Here is a 21830-nt window from a genome sequence, read left to right on the forward strand (position 1 = left end):
GTGCATAATTTTTTTAACAGCCAACATTAACGTAAAAATAGCACTGAGTGCTGAATAGCAAACAGTAAGCAATCTACAGCAGCTTGCTTTTTCCTGCTGTTCAAATGTTATTAATGCTTTCCTAATCTATTATTGTTTGCACACACATAATGGTAAAACAGGTGGTTTTGATTGTATTTTACTATACATTATTACTGTATATAAAAGTACATAACACCCTATTGCAAAACATCAGGGTCATCACAACATTAAAATATTTTAAAGCAATCATGAAAGTGTCTGGCCACTCAAGGGATATTTTAAAGAACTACGTAGGTTTGCTGACATACCGTAAGTATTTAAAAGACTCTTGGAAAGCACAAAGCAAGGATGCTCTTTGGACACAATTATCTTATACGTGCAGAGCTAAATGTATTGTGACCTCTTAATGACCTGAGCAAGAGGATGTGAATAAAACACATGGTAAGTAATTTTCTACATTACTGCAAACTCTGGTTAATAACCCTAAATCAGCAACTCTTAACATAGCCAGTGTATCACTGATCATATACAGAAAATGCTATGAACAGCATTAATCCAACCCCAACTACAGCAAGAAATGAGCTGCATAAACCACAGTGCTACTTTGATAGCACACCAACTATTTTCCAACTATGTCACACCAGTCAACATTTAAAAAGCCATTCAATGAAATTAAAATTTTATAACTTAAGATTTAAAAAAAATCTTTCGAGCCTGTAACTGGAAGATCAACACATATTTTTTATTAGAACACTGTGTTCTCGTAAGTATGACACAGTTACACAGAAACTAGTTACACAGAAACATTCACACATATTTCAAGTACTATTATTCAAGGCTTCAATTTCAAGAAAATATTCAACAATACTCAACCAACTGATTAGCAAGAAAAAAAAAGGTTTGCAATTTTATTTGGCTTCAACATGCTTCAATAGGCACTAAAATCCCTGCAGTCATATTTTTGAGATTTTTGCTAAGCAGTTGTGTCATTTGCCTTGTTGAAAAATAGCAACCGCTCCCTTTGTATACAGATGCAACAGCTTATTCTTCAATGGACAATGACACGCAAGGTGGATCAATTACCCAGAATGTTTTTTATCTAACGAAGTATTTCAATAATACAAAATTAGAGAGAATGTCTGCTTTCACAGAAATGCCATATTAACAAAAATGTCTATTGTGAAAAGCAATTGTAAAAATGCATCAATTTCAGAAACTATGCAGCACTGTGACAGCAAATTGTGGCCTATCAACTGGAAAGGTACTAGCAACAAAAAGGAGGGGATGTTGACCATAGCTTTTGAAAAATAACCGCACTACGTCATAAGGAGCATTGATGGGACTGTATATAATGTACTGCTCCCAACATAAACACAGAATGCTGAATAAGAGTATAATTTAAAATTGATTAGTATACGATTTCATGTGTTATGCTCCCATGCCATCAAGCATGGGTTATGAATAGTTAGAGGAATTTCCAAGATTGCACTCATTTACAGCAACTGGTGTATGGGGACTATCCCAAGATATATACTGGTATATAGATTTGTCCTGTGTTGGGCTGCAATTTCCCCCAGAAAAGGGATGCCAGCCACTCTGGCATATGATAGTTCAGAGATAAGCAGATGAGAAATATACCTGCACTACAGATACAACCCAAAACATGAACAGCCATATAAATGAATTTATAGTTCAGGCGAGGCTCATGGTCTCTGCTATGGCGAAAGGATGTACTTCAAATAATTTAGACAATCAACTGAGAATAAGGAGGAAATTGATGTAGGTAGGAGAACAAGTGCTTTTTCACATTGTTACTTTTCACATTAGTAGTATACTCATTTTCTTGATAGGCTGTATTATTCAACATTCACATAATTTTGCAGTGTTGTTTTAAAGTAAAATGCTGCAAAAGCCCTGTTACCTTTCCCCCTTTTTAATCATACTACCTTTTAAAATAAAGCAGGAAGTGTGCCAGCAGCTGGTCCCGTCTCTTCTGCCCCATGACAGCTGTATCCACTTCAGCATAAAAAAAAACAAGGATGCTAAATACACATATACTTTATTAAACAGTGAGGTTTCACAAAGAATTGTATCTCCTTGTATTCAAATTAACTCCTGATTCTGATAACTGGTAATGTGTTTAACAGGAAGTATTCCACACAAATACCGAGAGAACAAAAATAATATGGAGAAGCCTCCTTTAGGAGGCATACTTTTTCCAGATTTAACATTCTTTGTGGAACCCCACTTTACATTTTCACACCCCTTATTTCCCCAATTTACAGAAATTAAAGTATTAACCATTTTAATACAACAGAAAAAGTTGGAAGTGTTTGACAACAGAAACTTTTCCTCAGCCCTGGTCAAGGACAGTTGCAGGAACACTATGAAGATGAACATTTGTTCACCTATTTTTTTCTCATTAGGAACACATCAGATTGATATGCCAATTTCATTTTACTACAACAGTTTAAGAGACCTGTATGTGCCTTAATCATGAAAACTAATTCCACTGGGCTGTGACAGAAGACTTAATTTTTTTGGAATAAGTGTTTAGTAATATTCATGCAGTGCAGTCTTCGAACTGTACGTAACAGTGCAAAGGGTCAGTATGGTTGAGCACTCCTGCTTGCAAAATTACTGTTCTCATTTACATTCTTAGATTAGTAAGATAGAAAGTAACCAACTATGTCAGGATCTTGGTACTTTTATTTGGACATGTCCTACCCCTAGCCAACATGGGAAGATAATAGTGAGGAGTTTGGGAGTTTAAGCATGGATGCAATAGTAAGAAGCAACCTTTCTCAACCTTAAGTTCCCAGATGTTGGACTACCGCTCCCATCATCCCTGCCTGCTGCCCCTGCTGGATATGGATGGGAGTTGCAATCCAACAACCTATGGGGACCCAAGGTTGGGAAAGGCTGAGTTAAGAGTCTTATTTCACTGGTGAAATCCAACCTCAAATAAGAAAGTATGGGGCTTATTTGTGCCTTAAAAAGTTCATCCTAACCATCTTAATTAGTAGACGGATTTTCATCCCTTCTCCACATTCAAATGTATGGCCAAACATACATTTAAGCAGCACTTGTTTTTGAAAACTTCACCTACTCTGTAAAAACTCTGCATAAAATAACATCCACATCTGTCCTGATAAAGCCTTTCCAAAAATAATGAATGACTGGAAAAGGCTATGCAGCTTGATTAACCCATTAAATTGCAAGTTGCTCAATCAGGATCAGCTGATTCTACAAAATGTCTCCAGGGCTTCTGAACTCTTCTAAAGACTGGTCCAGACCAAGTAATAAGAAACCCCAGAGTAAGCATCAATGCACAGTTGTCTGATACCACATTATGGGAATATATGGATCCTTACCAGGTTGCGAGGTAGAAAACGACTGTTCTTTTAACCCCTACACAACGGAGCCTGGCAGGGCAACCACCTAAAAGAGAAACTGTCAGAGAAGTTTAATAGTAATGTATAACAGATGCGATATAATTTCACATGCATGTTTTAAACTACCTGCTGCACGGTATTACTATTCTGCTCTTAAGTCTGTCCAGTGACGATGTCAACGTTTACGCTTCCCAGAAATGCAGGCTAGATTTTATATTTTTATCTGCCAGACAGAACATTATTTTTACTGGCAACCAACACCAGGTGCCGCCATTTCAGGCAATCATTTTTGTCTTTTTTTTTTAAAACAAAACCACCTGGCAGTCTCGAACTGTGCCATCTGTGTGTGCCAGTGTGAGAGATGTCCTGACCATTGTGTGCCTTAAAAACGGGTTTACAACACGGCCAAACTGGCACCCCGGAATCGATCCGTCCTGTTCACACGCACGCGAAGGTCTGCGCTTTTTTAAAAAATTCTGCTACGGAAGGGAAGGAACATGCCAGTTTTTTTCTGACTATACCCCCCGTTTGTGCGCTGCGCATTTATGTCTGCTTGCTGTGCTTTCCTCCCTCTCTCTTCCGCTCTGTCCTCTGACTGCCTCCTCCACTATAAAGGACACACCCCCTGGGCGATCGCGGGCAGGCACCCCGAGACAAAAAATGTTATGTTCTGCGTAGTTAGGAGCGAAGAAGAAGCGGAATACTTGACCCTACATTTTGGAGGCGAGGGTAGAGGAGTAGGAGTAGGAGTCGGCGGTGGAGGGAGGCGAGGCGGCCGCCGCCAAAGCAGAGCCCACCGCCGCCCGCCGGGCGCAAGCCGAGCAGAACTCCACCGAAACCTGGTCGCGGTCCACGTGCAGGCAGATGCCGCCGGCGCTGGGGGAAGCCGCCCTCTTGCGCTCGCCTCCCTCGGGCACCACCGGCAGGGCGTAGTCGTGGTCGCCGCTGGCCTCGTAGGCCGGCCTCGCCTCCAGCACGGCCGCCGCCCCGTCCTCGAACAGGCCGCTGCTGCTGATGCGGAGCCCCACTCTGCCGTCGCCTGCCAAGCGGCCGAGGAGCCTCCCCAGGGCGCTCTGGTTGGCCAGCACGGCACGCAGGTAGCTGGTCTCCCTCTCCAGGTCGCGCAGGCGGCGGCACAGGCCGCGGTTGCGGTCGCGGAGGCCGCGGTTCTCGGCCGCCAGGCCTTGCAGGCGGCTCTCCAGGCCCATCACGTACTGCTTCTTCCGCTGACGGTTCAGGCGAGCCGCGGCTGCGGCCTTCAGGCGGTTGCTCCCCGGTGGCCGCGCAGGGCGACGGCCCTGCTGTTGCTGCTGCTGCGGCCTCTGCTGCTTCGGCTGCTCCTCCTCCTCCTCAGTCTCGGCGCAGGCCCGCTCCGGGCTCGCCAACCAGCCCGGCCGGTTCTCGGTCGCCACCACCGCCGCCTCCAGCCAATCGTCCAGCTCCAGCTCCAGCCCCGCCGGGAAGAGCAGCTCGCCGCCACCCGCCTCCTCGAGGGAAGAAGAATCGTCGCTGTCCTCGAGGCGCGGCGGCGCGGCTTCGTCGCCCGCCTCGGCCAGGCTGCCGCTCCTGGCGGGAGGAGTCGCTTTGCTCGGGGATGGGCAGGCCGACGAACTGGCCAGCAACTGGGCCAGGCTGTGGCGCATAATGGCGGCGGCGGGCGGGCAGGCCCGAGCTACAGCCGTAACCGCCGCCGCCGCCGCCTCAATCCCAGCCCTCCCCGCCGCCTGAATCAGCTTCGGTTAGGCCCAACCTGGGCTGCTGCTGCGTGTCCGCCTCAACGGGAAAGCGCGGCTGCTTCTCCCCCCGCTCGCCTTCCGCGCCTCTGAGGGAAGAGGAGGAAACGAACCCACCTCGCGCCTCCGCCGGGCCGTTAATGGCGGAGAAGGCGGGCCCGGGCGGTTGGCGCCTGCGCACTGGCTCAAAGGCTCTCCCTCGAGGGGCAGAAAATGGCGGAGGCGGGACCGTTCCCCTCGCCCTCCCGTTTACTTCAGAGTGGGAGCTTTAAAGGCGAGGGGATTCTGCAGAGGGCTGGGTCTTGTAAATGACGGGCCTTGTTTATGCTCGCTTGTATTTAGCCATTATTACTATTATTATTATACACCTCGTGGCATAGGGTGGTATATAAAGTCAAATATAATAATAATAATACTACTACTACTACTACTACTACTACTACTACTACTAATAATAATAATAATAAATAGTTTTTTATTTAATTTTTATTTTGTACCCCTCCCCCCCATGGGACTCAGTTTTTTCATTTATTTGTTGCATTTCTACATGCAACATTTCCTTTCCAGGAGCTCTAGGTAGCGTGCAGATACCCTTTCACATTTTCCCATGAAAAAGACGTCCTATTCTTCTATTATTATTATTACTACTACTACTACTACTACTACTGTTTATAGGGCTGCCTAACGTCCAGAATTTTCCAGGCATTGCTGGAAAAGTGTCCGGATGGGGGGTAGGGGGGATAATAACCACTGAATGTCAGGTACAATCCAGATGTATGGCAACGCATGTTGGAAGTCTAGATTTGGGCAAATTTCCTTAAAAATAGCTGAAAGACCTCATTTTCTTTTTTTAGATTTTACAAAAGAAAAAAGAAAAGAAACCTCAACTACAACTTTGGCAAAAAAAAACTCAATAAAAAAGTTCAATTACCAATTTATATACCTGCTGCTAGTAATCCTTTGCTTCTCGGTCCTTAACAGTTCCATCCAGTAGTAAGCCCAATTGATGCCACTGCAATTATTATTTTTATTAATTATTCTATTTATTAGTCGCTTCTTTTTGCCATGGCGACTGGAAAAAATTACATCCCAAAAATACATATCTCAATCTCAGCAACGTAAGAACAGTTGCCTTCCTACTCTAAACAAAATTATATTAAAACTGGTGTCTAAAATAGGGGGGGAAATGATCTGGTAAAAGATTGTTTTATTTTCTCAAAGGCTGTAGGTATGTTAGGAGCAAAGCTGACAGCAAAGGCTTACGCTATGAAATGTCGGAGTTTGGTATTTAATTCTTTCTCTTTCGTAAGCAACTCTGTGGTGTGCTTCTTGTACGCCTCAAAATGCATCCGGAGCTCAGTGTAGGCTTGCTGGGCGCCATCCAGCCGCCTCCGCAGGTCTCGCACCCGGAGGTTGCAGTCCACTGCTACAGCCTCCATCTCAAAGCGCAGCTCCGCCGCCTGCTTGGCTTTCTCCATCTCTTCCACCTTCTTCTCCAGCTCCACAATCTCCCTTTGCTTGTCCTGCAGCACTTTGCCTCTGTCCATCGCCAGGCTTAGCAGCTCCTCCTTCTCCTTGGTCAGCTTCTCCAGCTTGGCTTGCATGGTGCAGTCCACCTCTCTTAGCTTCTTTTCCGCTTGCTGCAGTTCCTCCGTGACGTGACTGTGTTTCTCCTCCAGGATACCCAGCCGGCTTCTCAGCGACTTGATTTCCTCGGCCTTAGATTTGGCTTCCTGCTGGTGGGCTTCCAAAAGTTCCTTCTCTCGCTCTTGGGCGCGGCGGCTGTCCTGTTCATAACGTTCCTTTAAGGACTCCGTTTCATCCAAGAGTTTCTTAAGCTCAGAAGTGAGCTGAGCCACCTCGGCCTCTTTCTCTTCCAAAGCCAAGCAGAAGAGGTTCTGGTTCTCCAAGCGCAAGCGGTGGTTCTCTTCCCTCAGCTGCAGGTTCTGCCTCTTGTGCTCGTCCTTGAAGTGGATCATATCCTCGTGGTTGGCAGCCAGATCCATGAAGCGCTCTTCCAGCTGCTGCACACGCCGCGTCTGGTTCTCCAGCCGCAGAGTATCCGTCATCCTCTGTTCCTCCAGGTCCATGTTGATCTCCTCCAGGGCCTTGCAGCGCAAGAGCTGCTCGTCCGCTCGCTTCTTCAGGATGCAGATTAGCTGGGACTGCTCATGGAGCCGTGAGCGCAGCATGGCCTTCTCCCCCTTCTCACCGTCGGAGAGACCTTGGAGTTTCTCCAAGGTCTCAAAGGGGTCGCCCATGCTCCAGTCTGCATCATCTTCTTCCACCTCCTTTGGTACCTTGGGAAAGGCCATTCCCGGACTCTTCCCATCCTGAGGCATGTTGAGGAACTGCTGCCTCTTCTCAATGCTGAAGAGTTGTGCAGCGCTTCCCCAAGTAGCATTCAAAACGTCTGCTGCTGGCCCGAAAGGCAGTTGGTGCAAACGTTCCAAGAATCCCGTGATGTCATAAGCCAAGAACTGCTGGGCTTTCTAGAACCAGCGCGCTTTGCAGGGGTCTCCTGACCTTGTTGCATGCATCCTTCTGCACTGCAGGTGGGAAACGCAGATCTGCAAGGGGGCAGGGAATCGATGCAACACACCAGCCTGGCCAGGAACGAAAGCCACCACGCTAAATTAGTCTCCTAATTGAAGATAAACAGTATGAGAGCTTCACCTCTTATTTAATTCCCACCCCACCCCTCGCCAAAAAAAAGATGTATTCCCTGTTAAATCCAAAGTGACTCTTAGCTTCATTCTCCCCTTTTCCTGAATTAGGCATAGGGCCATTGAAGTAGGGGGTTCTACGGCACAAGCTGAATCCTTTTTCCATTGAGCATGGGTGGGCGGTAAGGAAATTTTACCATCAAGAAAGATGCATTAGTAGGTGGTAGGCATAAAAAGGTTGACTACCCCGGTCTACTCTTCCACTTATGCTGTACTTGTGTATATCTGCAAGTAAACCAAATACTACAACATGGCATTCACCTCCAGTTATCTCTTCCCCAAAGGAAGATAAGCCCTGATAACGCTGTTCCTACTAGTTCTCACTGCTCGGGCAAGTGGGGAATGCCTCAGATTATCATTTATTATAAAGGCATTCACGTATGTGGTGAAGAAGAAGAAGAGTTTGGATTTGATATCCCACTTTATCACTACCCAAAGGAGTCTCAAAGCGGCTAACATTCTCCTTTCTCTTCCTCCCCCACAACAAATAGTCAGAGAAGTATGACTAGCCCATGGTCACCCAGCTGCATGTGGAGGAGTGGGGACGCGAACCCGGTTCACCAGATTACAAGTCTACCGCTCTTAACCACCCACACTGGCTCTTTATACAGTGCATAAGCAGAAGAGCAGAATTCCACCTGACCTGAGAAACTTACCATATTATGCTTAGAGTCCATGGACAGCTTTAGGGTGGGTACTGGGAGCTAGCACTATTGAATGTACTTGTTTTTAATTTTAGCTATGCTGATGGTTAAAGGGTTAAGACCAAAAACACTTTATGAAAGGGATATGGTTTGAACTGGGAGTTAAAAGAATAGAGAGAGAAGGGAGGTACGGAGGTACCACATAAAAACTTAATTATGCAGCTCTTTTTCTCTCCCGATTAACAATTATTTAACCCACACTATAGTCTCATGACAAATCCCAATGCTTGCTAGAATTCCAATTTTTAATCACATGCATGCTGGGAGCAGATATGTATGCTGTCCAATTAGCACAATTCATAATTATTACATTGGGTGGGGGAGTGTGTTGTTCTTATCACTGCTGTCTATGCTTGTTTGTTGATCAGCAGAGCCTCTGAGTACGTACTGAATAATGTTTCAAGGCTAAACCATATAATGGTTAAAAGGCAAAGCATAACTAATGAACATAGTACTTTCCTAAAAATGGTCAAAGGGACTCTTGTTTTGGGAATACACCAGGGTGGTATCAGATCCCTGAAGCTGGATGGGGTTGAACTGAGGGATTAAAGAAGGATCTAGCCTGAGAGAAAATAAAGATTTGACTATGAAGGTTTTCTTAACTCTCTTAACTGCACAATTCTGTACATATCTACTCAGAAGTAAGCCCCATTGAGTTCAGTGGAGCTTACTCCTAGGTAAATAAGTGTGCACAAGATTACAGCCTATACAATAAGTTGCAATAAGTTCAGTGCTCCTATAATAAAAACAAATTTGTACATCAGAATACTTCCAGTTGTTGTTACAACATTCAGAAAAGGGCATCCAATTTCATCTCAAGATATTGGCGTCATCATGTTTCTTTTATACTCATACATAACTGTCTGGTTTTGCCATTTTAAAATAGCATTTATAATTTTTTTGAAGAAAAGAAACGTTAATCAAAGAGCCATAAAATGTTTCCTTACCAGGCCTTTATTCTTTTACTATCTTGGTCTGACAGCCTTGTTGAGTTTGCATCTCCATGGCAATAGGATTGAAGCAGACTCCTTGCCAAGTGTAGAGCGAGGCCAAACAAGAAACAATCCATCCTGGAAGCTTAACAAGCTCTGGAAAGCACCTTCCTTGGCTGTGACCCTCTGCGATAGATGTCTCCTTTCTTTCCCTCCCAAAGGAAGCCTGAAAATGACTAGCAGCTCACCACTATTACTGCCAACTCTGAAATAATATTGTGTCCCTGAGAATCAAATGAGGAAGAAATAAAAGGTATCTATGTTCTTCAAAACCAGGCTGTTGTTGTTGTTGTTGTTGTTGTTTAAAAAAGCAGTAACTTGCCAATGAGGAAAAGAATCAGAATATGGGCAATACGAGCTTGCATAATGGGGCTATCAGTACTTTCCTAGCTATGTTTACTCAAAGTTCTCTAGCAGTTTCTGACATCAAGTTATTCGGCTTTCTCTTCCGTTCCACATCATTAGGCCAGATAACTCTTCCCACCAGCAGCTGCACAACAGACCTGTATCCATGGAAAGGTAGTACAAACTGATGCTTAGATCTTCTCTGGTGTACCAGAAAATAAGTTTAGTGAACCTCTATCAGGTAGAACCAGATATATCCAAGCATAACTGAAAGTGCAAGGGGGGTTGTATTTGACTTCCTTTTCAGAACAGAACGCAACTGGAAAGCAAATGCACCACCAAAAAAAAAAAAAAAGCACGAAGAGAGAATGCAGCATGCTGCTTTGTCTCTCTTGCAATTTCAAGTTGCTCATCTGAGCATATACATGGTTTCTAATAGACTTTTTGAGTTTAGAAACCGTGAGCAAATAAAGTTCCAAATCTTGCAACATTCAATTACAATGCATAAAAAGTGTTTGCTCCTGTTTTAGGTATCGCTTCCTGTTTTGCCCAAATGGTGGCACTAGAGAACATTCTAAAAGCCCTGACGTACTGAAAAAGCCAGCAGCACATTTTGCAACTGAGGTGTTTGTTTGAAGTCTCACTTTAGCTTCACCAACAGTAAAGGTACCCCTGACTGTTAGGTCCAGTCGCGGACGACTCTTGGTTTGCACGCTCATCTTGCTTTACTGGCCAAGGGAGCCGGCGTTTGTCCACAGTTAGTTTCCAGGTCATGTGGCCAGCATGACTAAGTCGCTTCTGGCGCACCAGAGCAGCGCACGGAAACGCCGTTTACCTTACAGCCTGAGTGGTACCTATTTATCTACTTGCACTTTTGGGGTGCTTTCGAACTGCTAGGTTGGCAGGAGCTGGGACCAAGCAATGGGAGCTCACCCCGTTGCGGGGATTCGAACCGCCGATCTTCTGATCGGCGAGCCCTAGGCTCTGTGGTTTAGACCACAGCGCCACCCGCTTCCCAACAGTAAAAGCTAGTAAAAAGATAAGAGTGATGATGAGTCATGTTTGAACAAAGTGAACAGGGTCTTGCTTAAAGAAAATGGCGGGGAAGAAGAGAACCTGGAATTTCAAGGTCGTTAGTAAGTTGAACAATCTGTAAATGTCTTCCATCTTTGCAGGTACTGTATTTAGAGCTCTCCAGTTCCAATGACTTGTGCAACATGGAAATAACAGAAGCTGGAACTACACTTTTATAGCAGAGGTAGCGTTGCCCCACCCCACCTCACCTCTCAGCCCCAAGCTGCCTTTCCCTGTCATGTTTAGGAATGCTCAATACTTGGTGACATTCAGCTGTGAAGTTGCCCCAACCCTCACCAGCAGAGGCCAATAGTGTAGATGCTTCTTTCTGCAGGATGTTGTCATGTCACACACTGAGTAATCATTAGGCCTTAGAGGAGGGAGGGAAGCAAGACACATGGGTGGCTGTTCTTCAGTGAAACACAGATGCAATGTCTTGTTCCATCCTAATACACAAGAGATTGAATGCTTACCATTAACATCCATGTTTGCAACCGCTAATTACAGATATTCCCAATTCGAACAATGAAAGGCCGTTTTTAAAAGGAAGATGGGATACATGCAACAATCAGATTCAGCTTTAGGCACAATCACAGCTACAAAACAGGTTGGCAGGTGCATTCACATGTTCACTTTGGGTACTGGGGGGCAGTGGAAGACAGTAAACGCATGCTGAAATTGCATTTCATTTAGTGAAATCGCCAACTTCCCCCCTCCCCCCATATGCTATTCAAGGCGGCGACAGAAGGCAACTGTACACAATATTTTAAATACATATATTTTACAGTTTTAATTCATCTTTAATAAAGTTTAATTTTTAATAACAGTACCTGAGGGCAGGAAGGAGTTGACATGCATTATCAAAGTAGCATTTAGTAAAATAGTTTAAAATTGTATTGCAGACACATATGCCCTCTGATGAAATTACAAATGAATATATCAGCCACTGTGCACCCCCGCACCCCAGGTTCCTCTCTATTTTTGCTTGGCTCTTCTTTCCACCCAAACGCCAGCAAGCCGTACAAACAGGAAGCGTCCAAAAGGAGCTTCATCCTATTTCGCCGCTTTTGCCATCATCAGCATCCTGAGTGGCAGCGTATCTTCAACCCAGGTGTTTGGAGAATCAATCATTCGTTCCCATAAGTTGCTTTCATCTGTTGTAGAGTCCATCCAGTCTACTGGAGTACCGTAGCTTTTACCTAAAGAAGTGGAGTGTTTTTTTTAAAAAAAAAACCATATTGAATTAGTATTGCCTTTTATCTGTCATTTACACAACAGTAGCTGCAAAGTGCTATAAGCTATCTCCCTTAAGCAGTACTCTCTGGGTTACAACCAGGAGAAACCTTGGACTAATCTACAGTATAACGTTATAAATGTGTTATAAAAATGAGACAACAGGGGGCGATGCACAGAGGTCAATGGAAAATTGCATTGAGAGCTACATAACATTTTTTTCTTAGCATTGTTTTTTTTATCAGTGCAGATCCAGCACTTGTTGCACAAGCAGGAATCCTTACATGGGACTCGTGTGGTGAATCCTGCCCAATATTTCAAGAGCACTTTGTTTCAAAAATATTTTCAAGAGCACTTTGTTTCAAAGCCATTGGGTCATAGAATCATAGAATTGTAGAGTTGGAAGGGACCCCAAGGGTCATCTAGTCCAATCCCCTACAATGCAGGAGTCTCAGCTAAAGCATCTATGGCAGATAGCCATCCAACCTCTGCTTAAAAACCTCCAAGGAAGGAGAGTCCACAACCTCCCAAGGGAGACCGTTCTACTGTCGAAGAGCTCTTACTATCAGAGTTGTTCCTGGTGTTTAGCCGGAATCTGCTTTCTGGTAACTTGAAGCCACTGGTTAGAGTCCTACCCTCCAGAGCAGGAGAAAACAAGCTTGTTCCCTCTCCCATGTAACAGCCTTTGAAATATATGAAGATGGCTATTCTATCTCTGTAGTTCCCCCCCCCCTTTTTTTTTTTTGAAATTTCACCCACTTACTAGCACTAGGGTGGTGATGAGAACTTCCATTTATCTGAAATTACCTGTTCCAAGTCCTATCCTGAGGCCTCCAAGGAAGTGATTGGCTAGTTTGTTGTGGTCCCAGACAGTGAGCTCCACGCAGGCTTCTTTCAAATCTTGAGGTCTGAAGCCATCGTAGACCATTGTATGATTGAACACCGGATTTGTTGTCTTCGCTACAGCTCTTGTTTTCTGACGGCTTTTCCTGCTTGTGTCTGGAAGGATGGTACTTCAGATAAAAATGGGAAGGGGGAGGAAAAACTGACCATGAGAATAACCTTAGACACTTGAGACTTGGTCCGTACCGCACAAGAAGCTGTTGTTGTCCCAGTAATCTGGGGTGGGAAGGTGAGTTTTGGTGGAAGTAAAGAGAGAGACTAGTTCTGCAACCAAGAAAGAAGGGATTCGATAAAACAGAGAGGGAACACTGATAGAGGTGATTGGCCCGAATATAAGCCACAATTTCCCCACAAATTCTGACCGTGAAAAGTTAAAGTGTGGCTTAAATTCATGACCTTACAAAAATTGGCTTTTACGATATCGCTCCTGAAATAGACATAAGGTAAAACGGAACAAAGAAATGTTTTATTGCCGATTTGCAAGCTTGCAGGTCCTCTCTAGTACCCATAGGATTTTCTTCTACATTTGCCATTTATGGGTGTGAGTGCCTGCAGAATTGTAGCAACTGAATAGCGATTTGCGATTTTAGCAATTGTAACTTGCAACTGAATAGCGATTTGCAATTTTAGCAATTGTAACTTGCAACTGAATAGCGATTTGCAATTTTAGCAATTGTAACTTTTCGGGTATTGTCTTTTTTCTTTTTTCCCCTTGAATTTTAAAGGTGCAGCTTATTTGTGGGTGCGGCATGTATTCGGTCCAATATGGTATATAATCACCAGCTTTATATTATTTTTCTGTTCAGTGGGTTTGTAATCTTTTGCATTATATATTTTATCTTAACATTTATTTTATCGTACTTTGGCTACTTTTGTCATGGAGCGGCTTATAAATCTGCAAAAAAATAAACAAGGGAAACCTCCTCCCCTTGCATCTCAGGCAACAAGAGGTGGTACACTGATGTTCAGTTTGCAGGTGTGTTATTGCCACATGTGCATTCAACAGAGACAGGCATGCAGGCTCATGCTTGAACTCGTTTTTTCAATATCTTGTTGATACACATCTGCACCGATTTCACAGCTGCAGCCCATCAGGGGCTATGATGTTGTGACTGAAATTGCCACAAACATGTTGGGAGCTGCTTCGGATAATAAAGGGCTTCTGGGTCATGGGCTGGTTGGACACAGAGGAATGGTGGAAGGAACCAGCTGGGGAACTACCAAGGAAAGAAGGCTCAGAGCCCGGGGAGTGTAGTGGGACAATAATGAGTGGTCAGAAGGAGAAGACTGGGGGGAAGAGGTGTCAGAAGCTGAGGAGGTAACAGGGCTTAGTGAGCTGGGAGAGGGAAGTCCAGAATCAGAGGCAGAAGCTGAAGCAAGAGGGTGGGAGGAGGGAGGCCAAGAGGCAGAGATGAGTCATACTGGAATGTCTTTCCTGTATTCTTTATCAGGGCCATAACACTTGGATTGTGTATGAAAAACTGTCCCAGACCTAAATTGATGGCCAGGATTCATTGTAGGATTCAATAAAGACAACACATTGCTTCCGTCAGAATCCTCTGTTATAACCCTTAATATTCCTTGGCTTCAGAAAATGACCTAGCCAAAGTGAAACACATTTAAGTCTATTCAATATGTGTTTAAAGTGCTTAACTATGGCGGGCACATGATCTTCTTTTCAAATTGTAATCTGTTTTGAAAAATATTACAAGCAAATATAGATTATTATTATTATTTTGTTTCCCCCGAATGTTCACTTAAATATGATTAATTAGTGATCATTTAATCACTTAAAAGCTTAATCACAGATTGCATCATTTAATAGCTGATATAGCTGGGTAAGTAAATGTTTGGTTTAATGTTTAAAGGGCTTCTGGGTCATGGGCTGGTTGGACACAGAGGAATGGTGGAAGGAACCAGCTGGGGAACCACCAAGGAAAGAAGGCTCAGAGCCCAGGGAGTGGTAGTGGGACAATAATGAGTGGTCAGAAGGAGAAGACTGGGGGGAAGAGGTGTCGGAAGCTGAGGAGGTAACAGGGCTTAGTGAGCTGGGAGAGGGAAGTCCAGAATCAGAGGCAGAAGCTGAAGCAAGAGGGTGGGAGGAGGGAGGCCAAGAGGCAGAGATGAGTCAGGCTGCTGAAGTGGGTTGCTGTGAGAAGCTCCCCTCCCCCTGGTTTCCCAGAACCAGGAGAGGTATGAAAAGGGCGGAGGAGAAGTTCACTTCATGCAGGCACAGTCTCAGATTGTTTGGGGAAAACTCTGGAGTGGAAGGGCCGTAGGCAGCTATGGGGAGGCAAGAACCTACAGTCTCAGCAACTGTTTCATGGGAGCAAGACCTACCGGAGATGAGTTGCTGGGCTCATTAGGCCTGACACTCCTGTGTCAATTTTGGTTTTGCTAATAAAGAGTTAACTCCAACTTGCATGGTGTGATTCACTGCTGTCTCACTCCTGGCATTCTGGTAGTGCCCAGGACCTGTTCCAAAAGTCAGGCACCTAACCTTGCCAGATAACACCTTCATTCGGTTGAATCCCTGTTCTTACCACTTAACAAAAGAGTTGAGTCTATTGCCCCTGAGGACTGGGAGGTCACTGCATTCTTTCACCCAAATGTGGACTTCTCCAGTGACTGGATGTTTTTTACCTTTGAAATAGACAAAAAGAGAGAGAGAGAGAGAGAGAGAGAGAGAGAGAACGAGAAAACAGAGCGCAACATGGTTGGTTGATCTGTTCAAAGCATCCCTCTCTGTGTTTCCTCTTGTTAACAACATGTAAGATACACAGCGAAACTTTAAAGTCTTAGGAAGACACTGAATGCAGCGGGGGTCAGGCATCTCAGGCCTCTGTGTCTGGCCTACAAGACAACCCCCCCGCTCCAGACCAAACCTCTTCCCAAGGTCACCCTCACCCCAACCATCTCTGTGATTCATTTTGCAACAGCCACTGATTATGTACAATCTGTCTGACTGACTGGAACAATGGCATATCTTCATGGATGTGAGTGCTACATTAATCACAGGCAAACGATGATTCTCTGCACCTTCTATGTGTAGGGCCTCGGGTGCCATCTTCAAAGGTCGCACTCACATGATACAGTAAAGCTTCAGTTGATGGTGTGCAGGATTAGCTGCCCCCAGCCTGAGGTTGACCCATTGTAAGCTAACTGTTCAGTCACCGAACAGAAGGTTACTGCACCACCCACACAGAGGGAGAACTTCTCAGCAAGCAACACAGAATTCCAGCAACACCTAGGAGTCTCTCCATACTACTTCATAGCCAACTAAACTTAGAGGAAGGTCAAATACAATCTTAGTTTAATGCTACAAGAGTGAGGGACCTCAGGCTGACTCAAAAACTTCCCTCATGGGAATGAGGCCTGCATCCCTGGTTTGCAACAAGCCATGGTTTATGCGATTTCATTTGAATATGGAAACCAATGGTTTGCCCAAACAACCGTTTGCGTGCAAAACACAACCAGAAGCCATGGTTTCATCCTGGTTGTTTTGCAACCAAGGCATAGTTTGAGCGAACCATAGTTTGCCAGGTTTGAATGACATGCCATTAAATTAGGGAGGCAAAACACCCCATGAAGTGGAAAGCGGGTAACAGAAAGACACTTACCCCCAACAGGTTGTGGAACATATTGGAGAGCTATTTTCATGTCCCCTCTGTTCTCCAGATCAAGACCAGCTAGTGGAGTCTGACAAAACAAAAACAAAAAAACCAATGACTATGTAATACAAGCAACATCTTGAAATATGTGGTCCAGTTAGACCCCAAAATAGATTTACTAACGTATCTCAAAGACACGGTTCCAGAAGACAGAAAGATATTATGTCATGATTTAGTTGCAAGGATTTTATATGAAAATACTGGGGTGAGAGTGGAGTAGGGAATGCCCCCATTTAAAGGAATGGCTTATTTAATTACGGGAACAGGCAACCTCCTACTCAAGATGCTTGGGTTTTTCAAAGGAAAAAAGAAAATTACACAAGCAAGGGCAATGTTTAAGGAACTCTGGAATAGTAAGACAAAGGGGGATTCATCTTTGTTAATTTTATGAGAATATATGAATATGAGTCTTCTCAAACTGAATAAATAAATGGGACATTAAATACATTGCTCCTATTAACTATGGGTGGTATTCAATGCTAGTCATACTCGAGAGTAGCCCCACTGAAGCTAATGAATAACTCATTAATTTCAATGGGTGGCATACAGATAAGTTTTACTGAGAGTAAACACACTGAAAGTACCGGACATGACTAACTTAGTTACAGGTAGGTAGCCAAAACTTAGATCCATTAACTTCAGTGGATATATTCTTCAGTATGACTAGCATTGAATAAAACCCTTAGATTATGTCGGTTCATTTCTTTTTAATTTCAGCTCTAATACTGTATTGATATATAACGGTAAAAGGTAAAGGACCCCTGGATGGTTAAGTCCAGTCAAAGGCGACTATGGGGTTTGGCGCTCATCTCGCTTCAAGCCGAGGGAGCCGGCTTTTGTCCACAGACACCTTTCCAGCTCATGTAGCCAGCATGACCAAACCGCTTCAGGCACAACGGGACACTGTGACAAGTGCCAGAGCACACGGAAATGCTGTCTATTTTCCCATCGCAGCAGTACCTGCAGATGGTGACAGCAGTCACGAAATCAGAAGACGCCTGCTTCTTGGGAGAAAAGCAATGACAAACCTAGACAGCATCTTAAAAAGCAAAGACATCACCTTGCCGACAAAAGTCCGTATAGTTAAAGCTATGGTTTTCCCAGTAGTAATGTACGGAAGTGAGAGCTGGACCATAAAGAAGGCTGATCGCCGTAGAATTGATGCTTTTGAATTATGGTGCTGGAGGAGACTCTTGAGAGTCCCATGGACTGCAAGAAGATCAAACCTATCCATTCTCAAAGAAATCAGCCCTGAGTACTCACTAGAAGGACAGATCCTGAAGTTGAGGCTCCAGTACTTTGGCCACCTCATGAGAAGAGAAGAATCCCTAGAAAAGACCCTGATGTTGGGAAAGATGGAGGGCACAAGGAGAAGGGGACGACAGAGGATGAGATGGTTGGACAGTGTTCTTGAAGCTACTAACATGAGTTTGGCCAAACTGCGAGAGGCAGTGAAGGATAGGCGTGCCTGGCGTACTCTGGTCCATGGGGTCACGAAGAGTCGGACACGACTGAACGACTGAACAACAACAACAACAACAAAATTTATCTACCTATTTATCTACTTGCTTTCGAACTGCTAGATAGGCAGAAGCTGGGACAGAACAACAGGAGATCACCCTGTCGTGGGGATTCGAACCACCAACCTTCCGATCTGCAAGCCCAAGAGGCACAGTGGTTTAGACCACAGCGCCACCCACTCCCTCTGTATTGACATATATTTCCTAATAAATTATCTTTTAAAAAAAACTGCCTACAAAACCTACTATTGTAGCATCTCTTATTTGTGTGTTTTCACAAATCCTGTGTGGGAAATGGGTGCAAACTGAGCTTATCAGCTGATAAAAGAAACATCTAATCAGCCACCTACTGGGGGCCATGCAAACTGCAGCATGACAACAACCTTAGGAAAATATGTATTGGGAGAGATTTACATCTGCTTCCAGGTTACATTTCAGACACCTTTTTAATCAAAATATTTTTAGTCAGCTACACCGGGGGTAGCCAACATCGTGCCATGCAGATGTTGTTGGACTACAAACCCCATCATCCCTTACTGCTGGCCATGTTGGTTTGCTTGGGGCTGATGGGAGCCAGAGTCCAACTGCATCTGAAGGGCACCACGTTGCCTACCTCTGGACTACAAAGTTGCAGCACTGGTGCAAATTATACAGAAGCCAAAGTAGAAATTCATCACACTGAGCAAAGTTATTAATTTCAGTGATAATTGTTGGTATGAAAACAGTATTTCCTATGAATGTAAATGATAGTACAGGAATTATAAACTGGTAGCCTTATGATTCTGAATTTTGGCTGTTGCATTTACTCATTTATGAAATCATTGAGGGGGAGAAGAATTTGGCCCAATGATGCTCATTATGGACCAAAAGCCATTAACTCACTCTTGGCTTAAGCGGGTACCAAATCATCTGCTTGTTCTGCCTGTCATCCCAGTCCCATTCTCCCAAGTCCAGCTCCACTTCGCCCAGGAAACTGTTACGCCCAAACGTGTCATTGTGCCACACGGAGACATTCAACCTCTGGGATGCCAAGAGGGCCCTGTCAACTTTATACTGCAAAGGAGAAAAAACCGATGCTTTAAGAATACATTTATCTACAGAACAAACATAAAACCTGCTTTAACTCAAACGTTAGAATTGTGCATTGCAGATGAAGCATGCTATTCCAATGGAGAGGTGGGGGTAGATTAGGTTTACTTCGCCGGCATCTACCTTGCTTGAACAATGGTGTACCAGCAAAACCAACCTGGCACTCCCTCCTGCCAATGTGTTTGCACCATGCCCACCTCCCCATTATCAGCTGTAAGGAGGTCAGATAAGCACTGCTGCCCCACTCTGCTGTCCACTACTGGATAAAGCAAGCTATCATTCAGAAAATGAATTAGTTCACTGAGCTGGGCTCACACATTCAAACAAACCATGCTTAGGCTAAACGAACCATGACCTTGTGCTGCATTCATTCTGGTACTATAAATTATACAAGTTACCCTCAATATCTCATTGAAGACAGGGTTCAACGTCTTCTTCTTCACCGACGTTTTTCTTTTGCCCAGTTTGTACTTCTCTGGTAGCAAGTAACTCTTCACATACCTAAGGAAATTTAACCACCAGTCTGGTTAACATAACATTTGAATCTGGAAGAAGGCTTTCAGGGAAACCCAAGTGCGAAACGAGCATCTTTGGTCTGTAGCCCTGAAAGCCTTAAAACTGAACAGGCCAATCCTACACTGGGAATTTCAAAAGGGAATCTATAATCACAAAACACTCAAGTGATAAGTTTGTTCCCAGGCCTGAAATGCCAGAAACGGGATACCCGCTTGTGCAGGAGAGAATTTTTAAATTATTATTAAAAACTGTTCTGTGCAAGATCATTTCAGTCCTGCTTGGTTTCACCTATTTATTTATATCATGCCTTATCTTCAAGTAGCTCAAGGTGGCAAACACACTTCTCCTCAGGAAGGTGGTCAAATCATTTCAACACTGCTGGCTCCCACTAAATTTGTGCGTTTCCAAATGCTGGAGAGTGGTACTCTTCCACTACCCCTGTCTGATTGGTTTTATAGAGTACAATACCCTGTAAATACGCTACTGAATGCTACAGTCAAGTAAGAGGAAACAAAAGATCTGAAAATAACTTTGTTTGCAAAATGGGCCATTTCTACTGCCCTTTGGAATGAAAAATTTGGAGAAGATATCAAGACCGCATTTGTAACTTTTGCTAGTTTAAAGTAATCGGTTTCAAAGATGCACCTTGGCAATTATATACGTTGTATTATATACCTTAGTTTTGCATAATTGTGCTTTGATATAGATATATAATTGAATACACACACACACACACACACACACACACACATAGGCATCCTCCACCTACACTTACGGATCTGAACGCTGCTTCTTAACATCTGCAATTGCCAAGTCCTTGCCCTGGGCAACGAAAATATGAAGTTCCTTCAGCTGCTCCACATAATCAATGGCAAACTGGAGGTTTCCTTTCACATCCACGTTCCCAAAGTCTCCGCTGTAGATGCTCATCACACTCGTGCTGACCTGTAGAAGTCAACAAGTAGAGAACAAGCCCTTAAAAAAAATAAATCCTTATCACTTCCTGCAGACTCTTTTAAGGTAGGAAATAAATCTAAGTTCATGGCCAAACTTCATCTACACAGAGCTGAAGGCAGCAAAGAACAATTCAGAGTCCCTCTGCAGATGTCATCCCAGGGAGAGAGAACAGTTTATATTCAAATAATGCATGCTCATTTTCAAACCAGATGGGAAATCATCAAAGACCACACATGCAAAGAGTGATTCTGTTGGATGGAACCCAGAAAAATATATATATATTGCCCTCTGCTCTCAGATATGCTAGCAGTTTTCCTCCATCTGCCTTCCCGCCTGTACTCACAAGCCACTTAGAAATTTGTGCTCAGACCTGATAAATTATAGATTGGCAGCTTGGTTATCCACCATTATGTTATAGCACTTTCAGCATAACAATTACTTTACAACCCTCATCTTGCTTATTCTCAAATGATGTTATGCTAGAGGTCACTGTTATTCCCATTTTACAGATTTATTTATTAAAAAAACTAAGAATCGCAAGAGGAGCTCACTTGAGTCTGCCCGGCAAATTCAGGGCTGAGATAGGACTTTGGTCTACTTTGAACTCTCATGTACTATAGGAAACCAGAACAGGATCAGAATTCTGTATCAGCATATAGAATTTCACAAAATGCATATAATGACTCCTGTTTTCTCCAGGAACAATAGGAATGTGCCTTCCTATGGTTTGTCTATTCAGACATCCCACCAGCCAAAAACCACTGTTTCCAATTCTGGTTTGGTGGTTAATCACAAACCATGACCTCACAGTTCCAACCTAAAACCAAACCATGGATTCCTTAGCCATGGTTTGGCTACGTAAATTATTAAGGCACCAGGGTTGGCTACAGCTCCCTGCCAAGAATATCTTCAATGGCAAACTCAGGCATATCATTCCACTGAAATAAATGC

At 44.0% G+C, this 21830-nt stretch overlaps 3 protein-coding genes across 3 annotated transcripts in view; all 3 read right to left on the reverse strand.

The window, feature by feature from the left end:
• Positions 1–379: 379 nt before the first annotated feature.
• On the reverse strand, positions 380–5145 carry CREBZF (CREB/ATF bZIP transcription factor). Its single transcript, XM_033146071.1, has 3 exons — positions 4131–5145; positions 3396–3474; positions 380–2037 (listed from the first exon to the last, which is right to left on the reverse strand). The coding sequence occupies exons 1-2, from the start codon at positions 5057–5059 to the stop codon at positions 3426–3428; spliced, it is 978 nt and encodes a 325-aa protein (XP_033001962.1). The 5' UTR covers positions 5060–5145; the 3' UTR covers positions 380–2037; positions 3396–3425.
• A 1117-nt stretch (positions 5146–6262) lies between these two features.
• Positions 6263–7780, reverse strand: CCDC89 (coiled-coil domain containing 89). The gene has a single exon (XM_033146072.1). It carries the CDS (start codon positions 7489–7491, stop codon positions 6409–6411), a length of 1083 nt encoding a protein of 360 aa, XP_033001963.1. The 5' UTR covers positions 7492–7780; the 3' UTR covers positions 6263–6408.
• Positions 7781–11749: 3969 nt separating this feature from the next.
• The window catches only part of SYTL2 (synaptotagmin like 2), a 60671-nt gene continuing 50590 nt past the window's right edge, over positions 11750–21830 (reverse strand). Inside the window, exons 14-20 of the mRNA XM_033145849.1 lie at positions 20698–20867; positions 19805–19907; positions 19200–19370; positions 16747–16825; positions 15670–15769; positions 13031–13236; positions 11750–12189 (exon numbers count right to left, since the gene is read on the reverse strand). Coding sequence (XP_033001740.1) covers positions 12044–12189; positions 13031–13236; positions 15670–15769; positions 16747–16825; positions 19200–19370; positions 19805–19907; positions 20698–20867 — 975 coding nt within the window. The 3' untranslated portion in view covers positions 11750–12043. The remainder of the gene's footprint in view (positions 12190–13030; positions 13237–15669; positions 15770–16746; positions 16826–19199; positions 19371–19804; positions 19908–20697; positions 20868–21830) is intronic.

The sequence above is a fragment of the Lacerta agilis genome, chromosome 4 (assembly GCF_009819535.1).
Source record: "Lacerta agilis isolate rLacAgi1 chromosome 4, rLacAgi1.pri, whole genome shotgun sequence".
Lineage (NCBI taxonomy): Eukaryota > Metazoa > Chordata > Lepidosauria > Squamata > Lacertidae > Lacerta > Lacerta agilis.